Below are 17,235 nucleotides of genomic sequence, written 5' to 3' on the forward strand. Positions count from 1 at the left end.
CAAGGGCCATTACGGTTCTCAGCACCAACAGTACAATATAAAACTACAAAAATACAAAGTGTCCTGTTTCCACTTTAGTGTAAACTATGATGTAATAAAGGCTAATTTCTGTCATGTTAAATATTCCAATTAAATTGCACATGAACTTTTTCGGAACTACAATTATGTGTGGTCTTTCAGATTTTGTGAGACGGTTTCATTGTGAAGCTCGCAATATGGGGGTGAAAAGATCAAAATCAAGTGACTTAAACACAGTCGAAGTGGTAAGTATTTTATCGATCAAAGTGGCTTTACAGCTACAAAGGACAAAGAATTGTGGGAAATCGAGGTGCAAAACCCCACCCATTGACCCTCACTATTTGTATGTTGAGAACTTAAAAAGGAAAATGCAAAATGGAAATACATTTTACTTTTCATTTTTGCAGCTTCATTGAGGTCCAGGCTGAAAATGAAATTAAAGATGAGAGATTGCATTTGTGTTTAATTTTTGCAGCATTCTTGCACGCAGACTTTGAAATTGAAATTGCCAAACGGAAATTGAATTTTAATTTTATAACTTTAGTTTTCATATTCATTTTTGCAGAAAATACCTCCCATACTTTTCCTACATCTTCCCTACATTTACAAGAGAAATTCGCTTTAGGATGACAGACTATACACTAGTCAAATGTAGGTGTGTGTGTGAACATTGGCAGAAATGGACAGGTGTCCTTTCCAGTACTGGGCTCTCTGCAACTCTAAGATTAGATCATTAGGGTTTAGTAAATGGATGAATGCACATGGATCTGGGTATCTCTCAAGAAAAGATAAGAATGTCTTGAAGAGGCAAAAAATTAGCTCTATTTTTCAGGAAATTAAGGGGAAGTGCATTTAAGAGTAGCACTTCTTCATAAGAAAGGACCATGGAATATGGAGCAAACTACTTGTATAAAGCCACTCTGTAGAAGCAAAAAACTTAGCAAGTGTTAAAAAGTATTGGGAAGACATAACTATTAGTGTGGGGATGTCTGTTTGTTCACTATACAATTCCACATTCCTCAGTCCAATCTCAACAAACCTTTCAACACATATCCCACTTTATTGGGAACAGATCCTAGACTACTTTGAAATCCAAAATTTGCACTCTAGGGCTACCATTGTTGTTGTACTTTTGTTTTTTTTTACTGCAGTGGGTTTAAGAACAGCGCCACCTAGTTACTCACAGCAAGTGAAACACCACAGCAGTCTGAAGCTGGGCAATGCCAGGGGCTGCTGCTAGTATCTATATATATAATTCACTAAGCCGACAGAACAAGCAAGACAACCGTGGGATACGCACAGCATAGCCACGCCCGCCAAGTCACAGAGACCCACCCACCAACGCTAAGACAATGGGATACGATGACAACTCACAGAGCCCCGCCTGCTGACAAAACAGAGCCCCGCCCACCAACAATTCACTAAGCAGCTGACCATGGCACACACCCGACAACAATTCGACGAGCAAGAGCGAAAGCATTTGCCAAGAATGTTTTCATTAATCAAGAACAAAAGTCAGAGGTTCGAAGACGGTCACATACTGTCGTAGTGCCGACCATAAACGATGCCGACAGGCAGCCAACCGGGTAATCAAAGTCTTTGGGTTCCGGGGGGGGAGTATGGTTGCAAAGCTGAAACTTAAAGGAACTGACGGAAGGGCACCACCAGGTGTGGAACCTTTCGCTTAATTTGACTCAACATGGGAAATCTCACCCGGCCCGGACACGGAGAGGATTGACAGATTGATAGCTCTTTCTCGATTCTGTGGGTGGTGGTGCATGCCGTTCTTAGTTGGTGGAGCGATTTGTCTGGTTAATTCAGAAAACGAACGAGACTCCCGCCTGTTAAATATTTACGCGACCCAAGAGCGGTCAGCGTCCAACTTCTTAGAGGGACAAGTGGCTTTCAACCACTGAGCATTAACAGGTCTGTGATGCTCTTGGATGTCCGGTACTGCACGCGCGCTACACTGAATGGATCAACGTGTGTCTACCCGGCGCCAAGAGACGTGGGTAAGCCGTTGAACCCCATTCATGCTGGAGACCGGGGCTTGCAATTGTTCCCCACGAACGAGGAATTCCCAGTAAATGCGGGTCATACGCTCGCACTGATTATGTCCCTGCCCTTTGTACAAGCCCCCCCCACTGCTACTACCATGGTCGGGTGACTTGGTGGATTATATAAAGAAAAGCAGCCGAAACCGCAAAGAACAATGAAAAGACAACGTGGCTCAGAGGTGCATGTGGACTGTAGCAGAGACAAAAGCAAATGAGGTGGTGTTTGGAAAATGAACAGTCAACGTGACTCACAGGTGCATGTGGACTGTACACAGACGGAAATGACTCAGGTGAGGAGTTGGGGGCGGGCACATGAGCAGGCAGTGCGTACTGAATGATGATTGTATGTTGGTTCGTAGCGTGCATTGTTGCAATGTTACTTTTCTCGGTGGTTTATTAAATTACGGATTTTTCAAATGTTCATTTTTTTCCCTGTGCTTAAAAATCATTTAAAAAGCGGCGTGATTATGTGGCGTATGCTACGCCGCGGGTTGGCTAGTACTATATAGTGCTCTAGTGCATTTTTTGTATCATTATATCATATTACCTCTAGGTGATCTATCATAGCTCAAAGATTAGATTACCTCTAGACCCTAAAACATAATGTTAGAAACACAGAGTTAATATGGGTTAGTGAGGTGACAGGGTCAGGGGATGTGAGATAAGACCTGTTAGTGAGTATGAAGAAGAGAAAGAGAGGCAGAGCAATCAAACAATACAGTCAAAAAAGCCTTTTGCAGAGGTGAAGGTAATGGCCAGAAGAAGGAAGCCACAGTGGTGTGTAAAAGAACAGTTGAGCACCTCGAACAGGTTGGACGACTTGTGAGATGGATGTTAATATGTTACATTAATATGTTCTCAATGGAATTGCCGGACTGGTACCCTGTCCAGGGATTGTTCCTGCATTGCACCTGCTGTATTTTGGGATTGACTGCCAGCTTCCCTACCTCCCTGTCCTGGATTTAGGTGTTGGATGGATAGAACTGCAGTGGACCTGTGCTATACACAAAGCTAAGGAGATGCGGAGAAGTTACAAGTTGCTATGGCCTGCTGTGAGGTGAAAGCAAATCAAGGCCATAAGACAGGAACTAGAGTGAAGTTAGTGACGGTTGTGTGCTCTCGCCAAAGGCCCTGAAAACATGGGAGAGTCACTTGTCCTGGGAGATCCTGTTCATGTGCCTTTTCATAGCATGGCCATCAGGCTAATCCTTGAGGATATTAGATTTTTAGTGCTCTGATCGATTTAATAAGACTGCCTACACACTTACCTAAACCTTCTGTTTCATGTTCTCCCTCATTCATTAGACCACCACTTCCCTACGCTGCACCCATGCATTTGCTAACATTGGGTTATAATGAATATTAACGTGAATAACAACTTCACAAACAAGATCTTTGTCTTATTTCCCTCTCTTTAAAAACAAGAAAGAGACAAGATCACACGGAGAGAGAATTACATGATGTAGGATAAAGCAATCAGATGACCAGTTTCCTACCCGCTGCTTGTCAGATTTTCTGATGCCTTCAAAGATGGTTCCTAGGCCCCCATTGGCTAGCTGCTCTCCAATCTGATATTTTTCATCAACGTATACAAATCCTAAACAGAAACAAACACGTTCATGACAAAAATACAGATAATTAACGTGTGACAAGTTCAATCCATTGGTGAATCACGAGGTGTTCAGGTTGTATTGTTGACTCAGCTAACCATGGCAGTGAGAGCTTAGGGTTGAACAGTAATGTCCTGACTCACCTTTCTTCCTTCGTTTCACTTGTTCCTCATCCCCTGTGCTAATGGATGTTTCACTATATGATCCTGATAAATCTATAATAGAACAGTTATTGTCATTGTTCAAAAGAGTATTTGAGTGAGGATTTTGTGTTGCAGAAGTGTGTCATTAAAAAAGACTAAAATTGGTAACTTAAGACAAGAAAACCTTTTGAATATTTAATGTGATATTAGATTGCAGTTCATTAACTCGTTCATTCATTTATAGAATTAACCATAACAAAACGTATATGTTATACAAAGAGATGCGAACATTCCATGAATAATATAGCATTAATAAAATAATATTAAATCAAGTACGTCTATGGCAGCATATTGGTTTACATTGATGTCTCATGGTGTCTCCAGCACCCTGGTTTTGAACTGTTTGTAAGACACGACATGACATCAGTGGTCCACACTGCCTCCTTAGTGCACCTCTCCAGGCCTAAAATTCTCCTAATCTTAGGTCACCCATACACCATTCAGCCCCGCCACCAAAAAATCTTGGGCCCCTGACAATTATGGCTGAGCACCTGAGCTCCTGGCTCCGTTCTACGATAATTTTGCCTCCCCAAGCTGATCGAGTGGCGTACCTATGCTACACTCAAGTTTAACGTCAATCACATTGAAGTTTCGTGCAACCGTAATTAAATTTCTATAATATCATATCGCATGTCGTGTCTCATGATACATGGAGGGTCTGGTAGCTCTGAATTAAAATTTCTAACAGAGTCAACGTATCTTTTTGTAACGTTTTTATTTCTGTATGTGTATCTCATGATATGATATCAACGATTCACAATGCCCACCTTCATCGAAATCGATATTTTTAGCAAGCTTTCCTCTGTGCTCATGTTCCAAAAGTTTAAAATTGGACATATGTTGTTTAGGCATTCAAAACACCTGGGGCCTCATGTATAAACGGTGTGTACGCACAGAAATGTTGCGTACGAACCTTTCCACGCTCAAATCGCTATGTATAAAACCTAAACTTGGCGTAAAGCCACGCACATTTCCACGGTAACTCATTCCTTGGCGTACACAATTTATCCGCCCGGTTTTGCAGACTGGCGGCACCCAGCGTCAAAGCAGTGCTACTGTTCCTGTGTGACCACCCTTTCTTTCTTAGATCCACATTCCTGGCGCGGCTTTATAAATACACTGAAATAAACTGCATATTGTTTATTAGTGTAATGCATCTGATTGTAATTAACCTGTAGCAATATAATGGTCCAGGGAATAGCCATAGTATTCCAAATACCATAACTGCTTTAGCGTTGTAACTCTCACTGCATCTTCTTCTTTCAGCTGCTCCCGTTAAGGGTTGCCACAGCAGATCATCTTTTTCCATATTACTCTCACTGCACCACTCGGAGTATTTATATCACTGTATCTGAGTGGGGACTCACAGCAGCAGCTGATTGGAAAGAGAATTATCGGTACACAGCATGAAGCAGATGCTGCCTGAGCCACAGCAAACGCTTTAGTCCCTGTACGGACTTCGCGGTTTAGAAACAGTTTCATCCCAAGAACTCTAAACGCACTAAATCAGTCCATCAAGTGTGCCTTGTAGAACTGTTTGTACTTATAAGTACAATTACCCCACTGTAAACTTGCACTACAGTTATAATATTGCACAACCTGCGCAACTTTATAAAGTGCGTATTTACATGTGATGACGGTATTCATTTCTAAGACGAAATGCAGCAAAACATGTTGATTATATTATACAGATAAAACTTTAACTTCATTTAAATAATCTGTATAGTTAATTATTAAACATGTGAGGGCACGGTGCCGCAGCGCTAGCTAGTTCAGGGATTGTTCCTGCATTGCGTTGTATTCTTGCTGGTGCTGACGCGACACTGGAAGGATAGACGGATATAATAATTAAACATGTACTATGAAGATATTTCAATGTTCCTTAAAAGTTTTGAAGAATCAGCATTTTAAGCTTACAGATGGCTTCACATCTATATAGCTGATTGTGTGGCGACTGGGTTTTTGGAGAAAGAAAAGTAAGGACAGGAATTGGAGGTTAGTATGTTTGAAAGAGACAGTACTGCTGTGATAAATTATTTCATTGAAGGTTGCGCATGGCGCAGCAAGCCTCTTGCGTGAGACATGAACAAGCACTGCGCCACCGTGTTCCCATGTTTAATAACACGCTTTCATTCCTATCATCATGAAAAAGATATCACGTATACATGTCAGTATTTTAATTATTCAGAGAGCTGTAATATCACTAATGTAATGGATTATGTGTCCTGTCGGAGAAAGAGAAAGCCGTTTAAAAAGCAGGTAGTGATTCACACACATAGAGCACATAGAAGATCAAATACAGAACAAAGCATTTAACATGCCACTTTAGTTAGAATGGGAGTTGAGAAACTAGTAAATTAAACGATTTTAAGATGAAGTTTATGATGTTCTACTTTAATGGCAAAATAAACTACGTGATTAAAGTGGAAATTTCGAGATTAAAGTTGACATTTCGTGCTTTTTTCCCCACTGTGAGCCTTTTTTTTTGTCTGTACCCTAATAAGCTTTCATATGACACTCAGACGGTGGGCTACGACTCGCTTTTTCACGGCGACGTTGATACGTGATTTCTTTTTTATTTCGGGCACTGTGCGACTTTGTGAAGTTGAACCTTCGAGTTTCTCCGACACTCTGTCACTCGAGCAACTTTCTTTTGTTGATTACACCACTGTTTAAACCAACAAATAGTACGTTTTTCCTTTGCCTCCACTTGGTATTCGCTGAAATTCTTATATTTTCTCCCGTGCTTTTCCCATTGTCTTTTCACAGAAGGCTATTTATATTGATTTGCATATTCAAAGAGGCGTAATTCTGGGAGGAGTTGGGGAGGGACAGAAGGCGCGCGCACGTGCGTTACTTTTCACGCTGATCGGGATTTATGTAGTGGAAGAACGTGAAAGTATGCGTGCGCACAGATTCCTGCATCTGGATTTTTCTGTGCATACGCACAATCCCGCTTTTGTGCTTACACCATGTTATAGTGTGAGTTCTACGCACAGTGTTATACATGAGGCCCCTGGACAATTCTGAAATGAAGGAATCTATCATAACATGAAACGTGCCTCTTCTGAATTATAGTTCTGGATCTTGGGATTCCTGATCATCTGTTTTTGCATCAAATTCAGACGTCTTGATCTTTTGTGACGCCAGCCTAATTTGAACACTGGAGGGATTTCCATTTCATTTGCTGCAGCTTTAGCCACCCACTGCTCTGGGTCCCTGACAGGTGACATGGTTGCCTCAACCTGGCGGCGACTCTGCACCATCCTAACCCAAATTGCATGACACAAATGAGAGGGGAGGTGGACAACATTTTTTCAATAAAATGGAAGAGAGCTGAAACATTAGGGGGGAAACATTTTCAAACCATGGGGTAGCAATGACTAAGAAAACCAACACTATGTGAGTGAGGAACGAGGGGCTGCAGTGGGGTCAGAGTGCACAAGTGGTCAGCAGAACTGCCTGTTTACCAGAAAGTTTCAAATATTTTTGTAGACAGCCATTGCACTGGTGAAGGCGAAGCTGAAAGTGTAGGAGCATATTGTTGACATCATGGCTAACAGAATTTTCTTTGATTTTAGATCCTCCTGTTTATATACTTGAACTGTTTCACACTTTACTTTACATTAACACCAGCTTTCAAACACATGTGGAGTGGAGTTAACATTAGCTTGAAAACAGTGAATAGAACAGCGATGGCGAACCTTTTGGGCTCATTGTGTCAAAAATTCTGAAAATGCCTAACTTAACTCTGCCGGCATGTCGCCCCCGCTAAACAAAAGAAAAACAATTCTTCACATAGTCAAGTAAAATGACACCTTTTATTGGCGAACTAAAAAAATGACAATATGCAAGCTTTCAGGGCAACTCAGACCCCTTCTTCAGGCGAGATGTAATCTTGAGATGTAATCATCTTGCCTGAAGAAGGGGCTTGAGTTGCCCTGAAAGCTTGCATATTGTCATTTTTTTAGTTAGCCAATATAAGGTGTCATTTTGCTTGACTTCTCACTACATTCATAATGGCTAACACGGAACAACACTCTAGTACTACTTTTAATAAGAATTTTGAATTGCACTGAAAAAAATATGAAACACATTGCATTTGATTTGACATCAATAAATGGCTTTTTTGTTGCAGAGTTTTAATAGAAAAGTCTGAAATTGATGGTAGGTACTTTGTGCACATTAAGCTCAAGCAAGCATTACTAACTTCATCTGGCAGTCGTTTCTTTTGTCCGTTTTTATGTTGTTTAACGTCGAGAATAAGGTCTCACAAAAGTATAACATGGAAAATAAGCCAGTTTAAGGAGGGATTAAGAGGGGCAGTTGAGAGAAAAATAAAACAGGAAATTATTAGAAATGCGGACTACTTGCCCTTTGCAGAAGTGTAACCATGTAGAGAAAATGTCAGCACTATCCTTTGCAGACTCTTATCGAGACAAAATACCGAAATGGTTTTTGAAGTTAATAACTTCCTTACCTCTACAGCAGTGTTGTTTAGGGCACCTCTGAACTGCACAATCTCGTACATATCCCATATGTATGTGAAAATATCTTGAATGTAATATGTACGAAATACATACGAGATTAGGTTGTCCCGTATACAGTATATATATATATATATATATATATATATATATATATATATATATGTTTTTCATTTTGCAGTTCAGAGCTTCATAGTTTTTTAACTGGATCGTAGCATGCTGATGACACACAGCTGTATTTATTAATAGTACCTGATGACCCCGATTCTCTTGATTCACTAACACAATGTCTTACTTGTATTTCTGTATGGATGAATAGTAACTTTCTCAAGCTAAATAAAGAGAAAACTGAAATCTTAGTGATTGGCAATAATGGATACAATGAGAAATAAACTGGATACATTAGGATTAAAAGTCAAGATGGAGATAAAAAGCTTAGGGGTAACTGTTGACTGTAATCTGAATTTTAAATCACATATTAATCAGATCACTAGGACAGCATTTTTTCACTTAAGAAACATAACAAAAGTTAGACCTCATATATCATTGAAAGATGCTGAGAAATTAGTTCACGTGTTTGTTTTCAGTAGACTAGATTACTGTAACGCAATCCTCTCAGGAATACCCAAAAAAGACATAAATTGTTTGCAACGAGTGCAGAATGCAGCTGCTAGAATCCTAACCAGGAAAAGAAAATCCGAGCACATTTCTCCAGTTTTGATGTCACTACACTGGTTACCTGTGTCATTCAGGATTGACTTTAAAATTCTGCTTATGGTTTATAAAGCCTTAAATAATCTCGCCCCATCTTATATATCGGAATGTCTGACGTCTTATATTCCAAATCGTAACCTCAGATCCTCAAATGAGTGTCTCCTTAGAATTCCAAGAGCAAAACTTAAAAGAAGTGGTGAGGCGGGCGGCCTTCTGCTGTTATGCACCTAAAATCTGGAATAGCCTGCCAATAGGAATTCGCCAGGCTGATACAGTGGAGAACTTTAAAAAACTGCTGAAAACACATTATTTTAACATGGCCTTCTCATAACTTCACTTTAATTTAATCCTGATACTCTGTATATCCAATTCATTATAATAACTATTCATGGTGGCTCTAAAAACTGTACTAACCCCTACTCTCTCTTCTGTTTCTTTTTCCGGTGTCCTTACCACCATCTACTCAAAGCATCATGATGTTCCAACAGTGATGGATTAAAAGCCAGAAGTCTGCATGACCATCAGTATCAAGTCCTTCCGTGAGAACCCTAAATACAAAGAGGACTATTTCACTTATGTTAGGTAGAATGCCCTGCGGGGACTGGGTGGTCTCGTGGCCTGGAACCCCTGCAGATTTTTTTTTTTTCTCCAGCCGTCTGGAGTTTTGTTTTTTCTGTCCTCCCTGGCCATCGGACCTTACTCTTTTTTTCTATGTTAACTAATGTTATCTTATTTTAATTTCTTATTTTGTCTTTTATTTTTCTTTTCTTCATTATGTAAAGCACTTTGAGCTACTTTTTTGTATGAAAATGTGCTACATAAATAAATGTTGTTGTTGTTGTTGGCATAAAATAATTCAATGCACTTCACACAAGTAACGAATGTAAAAGTAGACTTCACACAAATGCTGATAGTGCGCTCATTTTGGAGACTGCAGTTGCAGATATCACACTTGCGCCATGAAAATGAGCTTCCAGTGCAGTGGTTAGAAGTCAACTGAACTGTGCGGCTGCCATGATGACCAATGATGTGCTGATCCAGGTGGTGAGAATCCATTTAAAGCTCTGGGTGGTGCAGGGTCGATTATTTTTGTAATTTCTTATATTTTTATTCGTTCAGTTTCTTTGGTAACTCGAGTCTTGGTGAACACTGGCATGTCACCCAAAACGTTGTGGCGTGTTGTAAGAGTTGAATTTGAATCCTGGTCCAACGGAGTCTCATATCCTTCTGAGCTTATGCTGTTATTTTATTATTCACTATGATAAATGCATTTTTTTGTTATTTTATATAACCCTTAAGAAAAAATGTTATATTTTATGGTATAATCATTTTTCTATATTTTGCTTAGTACTGAGTTTCCTGTTGATGTACCCAGCTGGATTTTAAATTTGGACCATTGTTCTACAAACCATGAGAAACAGGATAAACAAGAAAAAACTCACACGTCTACTAAAATAAGAATAAAAATAATACATTTTAAAAAAGTCACAACACCCTAAGCAAACAGGACTATCAATCAACGCAGTGGACGGAGTTACATTGTCGTCATTTAAGGTTTAAACGTTTGTCATGTCCCGTTAGCAACTGGGTGTAGCCAATCATGTTAAAAGTTTTCTGATTATGCAATAAATTCTATTTTTTTTTTAGTAGTGACCTAATTAACGGATTGTATAAATAGAGCGTAGCGGACACTTTTTTCTTTGCAAAAACACTAATATGACAAGTTTTTGCCTCTTGCAAGATTTAGATAAAGAATAATGATTGAGGCTTTCTCCTGCTTGTGTTTTATTGCTTAAATCGGGGCATTCCAGTGGGGGGGGGGGGGTCCTTAAAATTTTCTTCCACAATGTCACCTTTGACATGCGTGTCATAGGTTCGCCATCACTGGCCTAGGTGTTGAGAGGCAGGAGGACAACACATCTGCAGGAGTGACAGAGAGAGTTAGGGGAACGACACAGCATCTGCAGAGTCTGTGCTCTCCTGTCCGTCACTCTACTGAGGTACTTGACTTGCAAATCAGTAGGCAATGATGTGTGCGCACCCACTGAGGCGCAAAAGATATTCAGTGTCTGGTCAATTGTGGTGGGCCATTATCAGCCAAGTTCTTCCCTGAAAAACAGTGCAGTGCTGCCAGGATAGGTGTTGAACCGAGCGACCTTGACATGAACTAACTGAGTTTTAGATCATTACGAGTGTATAATACTAAACTATATTTGATTCGATCAGTACAGTGGCTCAGTGATGAGCAAGCTTCTCTTATAGATCTTGCAACCTAGTTTCAAATCCAGTTCTTTCTGATTGTCTGTGGGGAATCTGCTCCTTCTGGCTGCATCCACGTCGGTTTTTCTCCAAGCGCTGCCGCGTGCCATTGATGTGTGTCAGGTGCAGTGGCCGTTCTAAACTGGTCCCTATATGTCTATGTACGTAGGCCTGCAGTGAACCAGCACCTGGACCAGTGTCAGTTCTGCCAAGATAGACTCCGCCCCTAGAACCCTGAATTACATTAAATTGAGAATGTACTGTTATGCCAACAAATAATAAATTAAAGAATTTCTATTCATAATTCAGTCAGACCATATTTAAGGGTGTGATAACAGAGACAGCCTTAAATCGTAAAAGAAAAAAACACAATCCCATAGCTGAATAGTCCGTTCTTTCTGATGACCTCTGGTTGATTTATTTAGATAACATTTGGAAAGTTTGATTTCTTCATCTCTATTAAAGTCATAAAAATGTCATTTAAACACACATTTAAGACAAAAAACCTGTGGGAGGCCATCACTTGCCATTTGTAACCTTGGGATAACTGGCAAACCTACACCTTCACTTGCTACATATTTATTAAAAATAAACTTAACCTTGGTCTGAAGAAACAGAGGGCACCAGCAAGTTGTTGTCCACCTTATCCTCCACCTCCTCCTCCTTGTCAGTTTTTGATGACTGAGATGTACCTGACAATAAACGAAATGCCCATTGGCGAACACCAAAGCACTGCATAAGAATCAAAGGTGGACTTGAAGAAGATTTCACAAAGCAGAAGAAGCTCTAGCTTGTTAAAAATGTTAGTATGGCTGACTGATAACCTTAAAAGGAAACAACTGCCTGTGACAACAGAATGCTGGGCTCTATAAAGTTGATCATTTCAACATTTCCCAGAATAAGATAATGGTGTGAGTTCTATAGCTGCAAACCCATCTTGTCTTTCAACTTTCTGAACCTGCTTATTCCAAATCAGGGTTACAGTGGGACATCAGGTGCAAGGCAGTTGCAGAACCGACTGATGCACATAGTCAGACCGGCTCATGCTTGGTCAATTAACCCAACTTCATGGCATGATCTAGAAATGGGAAGATCATGCATTCTGCATGCTGGTCGGGTCCTATGGCTTTGAGCCACATGGCTACCACTGTGGTCATTAAAATAGAAAATCTTCACTCTGAATATATTTCACCAGATGTACCATCCTAAAGAACTTTATATGCTTTACACAAAAGGCTAAAAATAAACAGATTCTTATTACAGTACAGAAGAGCAAACTAAACCATTATGGCCATTTGACAACACTGAGCTCCATTTTTAAATAGAAAGTCATTAATCTAAAATGGAAAGCATTCCAAAGTCACCAACCTTCCTCACAAGAAGAACTACACTAGTAGAGCACCGCGTGGAGTAAATGCAGCTTAACGTGTAGCTCACTGCAAAGGGCTGCAAGCTACGCCAAGAGGACGACATTTAAGACGTTCAGTCTCAAATAAGATTTGTTTTATAGTGACAGCGCACCGCTAGGCATCTGAAGAGGAGCAAAACAAAACTGTACTCCACCTCAGGAAATCTCACCCAGAGAACATCGTCATTTAAACCTGAGCTGATCATCCATTGCTTCTGCAGTATGGTGCTTTTGTTTATTGAGCTATTCTTGTCTTCCAGTTGCTATCCATCACACTACACTGTGGATATCCCACTACTTGTTTTATTTCATTTGCTTTAAAACTTCCCAATCTCATTATAAAGTTCTTTTATACTAGTTGTTACTGCGTAAAACATATATAATTAAATAAAACAAGATTTAAAATCTGATTGAATGATAGAAAAGAAAGCAAATAAATACAATGGAATAAATACAGGTATGCAATAATAATATGAGGCCCTGGAAATTTCAATAGCGAACTAAATAATAGAGGGAATAGTGCAGGATTGTAGGTTCATTTAAATCTTTGCTAAGGTTTGTGTTAGGATGGCTGTATCCACTGGAGACCTGCACAGCAGTTTCACTGGTCCAGCCCAGTTAAAGAGTTTTCTATTCTCTTACAAATCAAAAAGAAACACACACACACACACACACACACACGCACACACACACACAGGCACCTTGTAACATTTTAATTACACACCCCTACAGTTTTTAAAGAAAACAAGACCCTTACCTTCATCAGCAGGGGTGGTGGTGCTGCTCTGATCACTGAAGATATGCATGCCCAGTGATGTTTCCTAGGTAAGTAGAAACTCTTTATTAACATACAAAAATATATTTTTTTAAATCAGAGGACTTTGACAAGATGTGATTTTCAACACAAGCTCTTACCGAAGATAAAGACACCTTAGCTAACAGAGTGAAAGAGCAGCCAAATGATAGATAGATAGATAGATAGATAGATAGATAGATAGATAGATAGATAGATAGATAGATAGATAGATAGATAGATAGATAGATAGATAGATAGATAGATAGATAGATAGATAGATAGATGTGAAAGGCACTATATAATAGATAGATAGATAGATAGATAGATAGATAGATAGATAGATAGATAGATAGATAGATAGATAGATAGATAGATAGATAGATTATATTAATCCTAAGGGGAATTGCCAGTTTTGCTCAAAATCTGACCACTTTCTATTTTCCATTTTCATGTAATTAAAATTCTTTAATTTTTTTTTCTGAATGTTTAGTTTCTACACTGCTCTAATCCACTCCCCGTGGTTTAGGGATTTACCGCCTATCCCCACAAAATCGCTTATCCAGACTAGGATTAATGGGAAGATGGAAACTGTCCCAGCAAGCATCAGGCACAAGGCAAGATCAATCTTTGGATGGGGAGACAGAATTTCTGATTATAGTTTCCATAATTTTCTGAAGTATGACTTACCCCTGCATATTTTGTTTTCATGTTTTCTCTAACGTAACTTGAGTTTTTTTAAATTTGATCTTTCCTCCCTGTTATCTGACCTTATCATCTTTAGAGACTTACTTATATAAGGCCTTTACCTTTCTAAGAAATTGATATTTCTTTGATCTAAACCGGTATTGATTTATTTTCTTGTTATTTATTCATGACTATTCTCAATTCATTTAATTTGTCTTTTCATGTAACTATGCCTTTGACATACTGTAAAGCACTTTGAGCTACATCCTGTGTACGAAGTAAATGTGGCTGTTATTGCTGTTGTGAGGACCACAAGCCCAGGAGATGCTTCTTCAGACAAAGTCATAATTAGGAAAAGCAAAAGGATCAAACCAAGGAGATCGAAATCAAACTGGCAACCACAAACTCAAAGGGCAAAACATAAATAAGAAGTCAGAAACCAGAAAACAAACCTACAGTAGCACGAGGGCCTACTTGAAATAATCAACTACCTGCCACCAGCAAGAATCAAAATGCAGAGCACTCACCGAGGGATAAGGCACTCTAAAATCATCACGTCTTCACAGGTCAAGTCGGTGACGGAGCGACAATCGGGGTCACGTGACACCTCCTAACCATAACACAACCAACAAGATGCTAATCAAAATACGTTTTGTCAAAGTAAGTCAAAATGAAAAAAATAACCACAAATACTGAATCCTGGAGTTAAAAAACCATGGACTGACAAAACCACACAGAGATAATGCTAAATACTACAAGGTAATTCAGTTGTTGGCGAAATTATTAGTGAAAGTGAAGAAGATGGTTACAAAACATGCAATGAATGCTTACTTCTGGATTGCCGTGTGCCTTTGTTGATATTGTAAAGACGAGCGAGATAGTAGTGATACAGAGACATGGCTGAATTTGTTGTTTTCTAGAACAATCACTGCACCAGATCAATAAGTCTGTTGTCGTGTATATGAATAATAATCTTACTGTTTACCAATGGAGCGGAGGGCGGAGTGGTGGCTGTGAGGTTGGGGATCTGCGCCAGCAATCCCATAAATGGCAGAAGTGACTCTACTCTGTTGGGTCCTTGAGTGAGACCCTTAGATTGTAATTGCTCCGTCCTGGGTATGATGTTAACCTGCATCCAGCCCTACAAGCAGGTTATTCAACTTACATGGAGGACTTGGGGGTTGGTGGCAGGATTGGCACTCCAGCCACCATAAAACCCACACCCTGCTCCAGTGTGGTGCTGAGGTGTCACCCGCTGCACTCGGGTCCCAATCCAGGTGGTTCGACGTGTCATCAGCTCATGCTCCCCAACCTCTCTTTCTCTGTTTAATGACCACCTTGTTTTAAAAATGTTTGAGGGGTTAAGTGCATTTCATTTTTAAGTATTAACATTTTAATTAAGAATTATTTTTTGTGAACTTTAAAGGCATCTATCTGCTGGCTAATACGTTTGAAATGGCACAAGGCTTGTGTAAGTCATGCGGATTGTTGAACTGTTGAATTCACGTTCACTGATATTTGTTATTTCATTCCTAATAAAACACTGAATGGATATTTGGGTGACATCCTTCCACTTTGCCACCAGTGTATATTTGCATGGGTTTAGAGCGTAATTCAAAAAGCAATTAAGCCATCAAGGCATGACGAGAGGAGTTCAGTTACGATATGCGAGAAGTCATTTGTAAGGGACACACACCTTAAGGATTACACATCGAAAAGCCCTATGCAGATACACAGAGGGCTTGCAAACTTCAAATGGACACCAACGTGTAGTGGGATTTCAACCAGGGCATTGAGGCACAGTCAGGTCACCACAAACACAACCTAATAAAGGTGTTGACAAACTTGCTAAATAAATACACTTCAATGTCCTGGGGCCACCTCTTCCGATTTCATGTGCTACAAGAACTCAGCCCTGAATGAACTACCAGGATATCGCAAAGCAAACTCTCCAATATGCAGCTGCCAGTAAATGTGACCCACACCTCTTCAAAGGAATGCCACATGTAGAAAGAACGGCAATGGAACAGACAGCCAGGACCCTGAGGGCTGCGGTAGTCCTAACCCCTACTCCACCCACGCTGCCTTTCCAAACATACATCCATCTTAAATATAAAGAACTCCGCTCACTGCGCAGCACAACATACCCTGGTGGGCAGCATCCTCACCCCTTCAGTTCTGCAGAAAAGGAAAGATTTAATCCATGTGCTCAAATGAAGAAAATGGAAGTTCAACCAAGAAGGCTTTGTTTTTATTTAGAGGAGATGGGGGGGTACGGGATGCGGCCTGAAATATCTGCCAAACTGGTGACGTGTTGCCTTTGGAACATTAACATTAGAGGACATTAAAAGACACAATAACTCTCGTTACTCTGAAACAGGGGAAGAATGGAGGCCTCTGCCACAAAGCACATACCAGGTTAAGAAGATCTTCACTGCTCACATTCTGACTAATATACAAGACCATTTTTGAAAATCGGAATCCACTGGAATGCTCGGAGATATGCGAACAAATGCAAGCGCTTTAGCAGCACAGCACTACAACATCTGCAGAGAGTCTAAATTATGTGCCACTCCCAAGCCCAATCTGAAGCTGAAATGCACTTCTATGTCAGTGACATCACAGTGACATAGCTGACTCCAGAATGACATCACAGACCTGACCACGCCCCCTGAGAGAGGAAGAGATTTACATTTAAAGGAGCCGCTCCAAGAAAACGAGTGACATACAAAAAGGGGAAGGAGTCTGGAGAAGGTGACATTTTTAACTCAATTTCATTTTTGTAGGAAAATAAATATATTATTATTTATGCATACTTTGGTTAAGGGGGAAATTTTGTTTTTTTTAATATTTACTAGGTAATAATAAATTATTTAAACAGTAAACACACCATTATCAGAATATAACGGAAGACCACAGGGCCCAGAACAGGGGTGCCATATTAGCTGTTGTAGCCTTGCCATTCTTAGTATGTATAAAAACCAAAATAGATAGATAGA

General features: G+C 39.9%; 1 protein-coding gene across 1 annotated transcript in view; it reads right to left on the reverse strand.

The window, feature by feature from the left end:
- The window catches only part of LOC127526046 (serine/threonine-protein kinase pim-1-like), a 35,699-nt gene that overhangs the window by 15,718 nt on the left and 2,746 nt on the right, over positions 1-17,235 (reverse strand). The window contains exons 2-3 of the mRNA XM_051920018.1: positions 11,948-12,040; positions 3,572-3,672 (exon numbers count right to left, since the gene is read on the reverse strand). Coding sequence (XP_051775978.1) covers positions 3,572-3,672; positions 11,948-12,040 — 194 coding nt within the window. The remainder of the gene's footprint in view (positions 1-3,571; positions 3,673-11,947; positions 12,041-17,235) is intronic.

This window comes from Erpetoichthys calabaricus, chromosome 16 (genome assembly GCF_900747795.2).
Source record: "Erpetoichthys calabaricus chromosome 16, fErpCal1.3, whole genome shotgun sequence".
Lineage (NCBI taxonomy): Eukaryota > Metazoa > Chordata > Cladistia > Polypteriformes > Polypteridae > Erpetoichthys > Erpetoichthys calabaricus.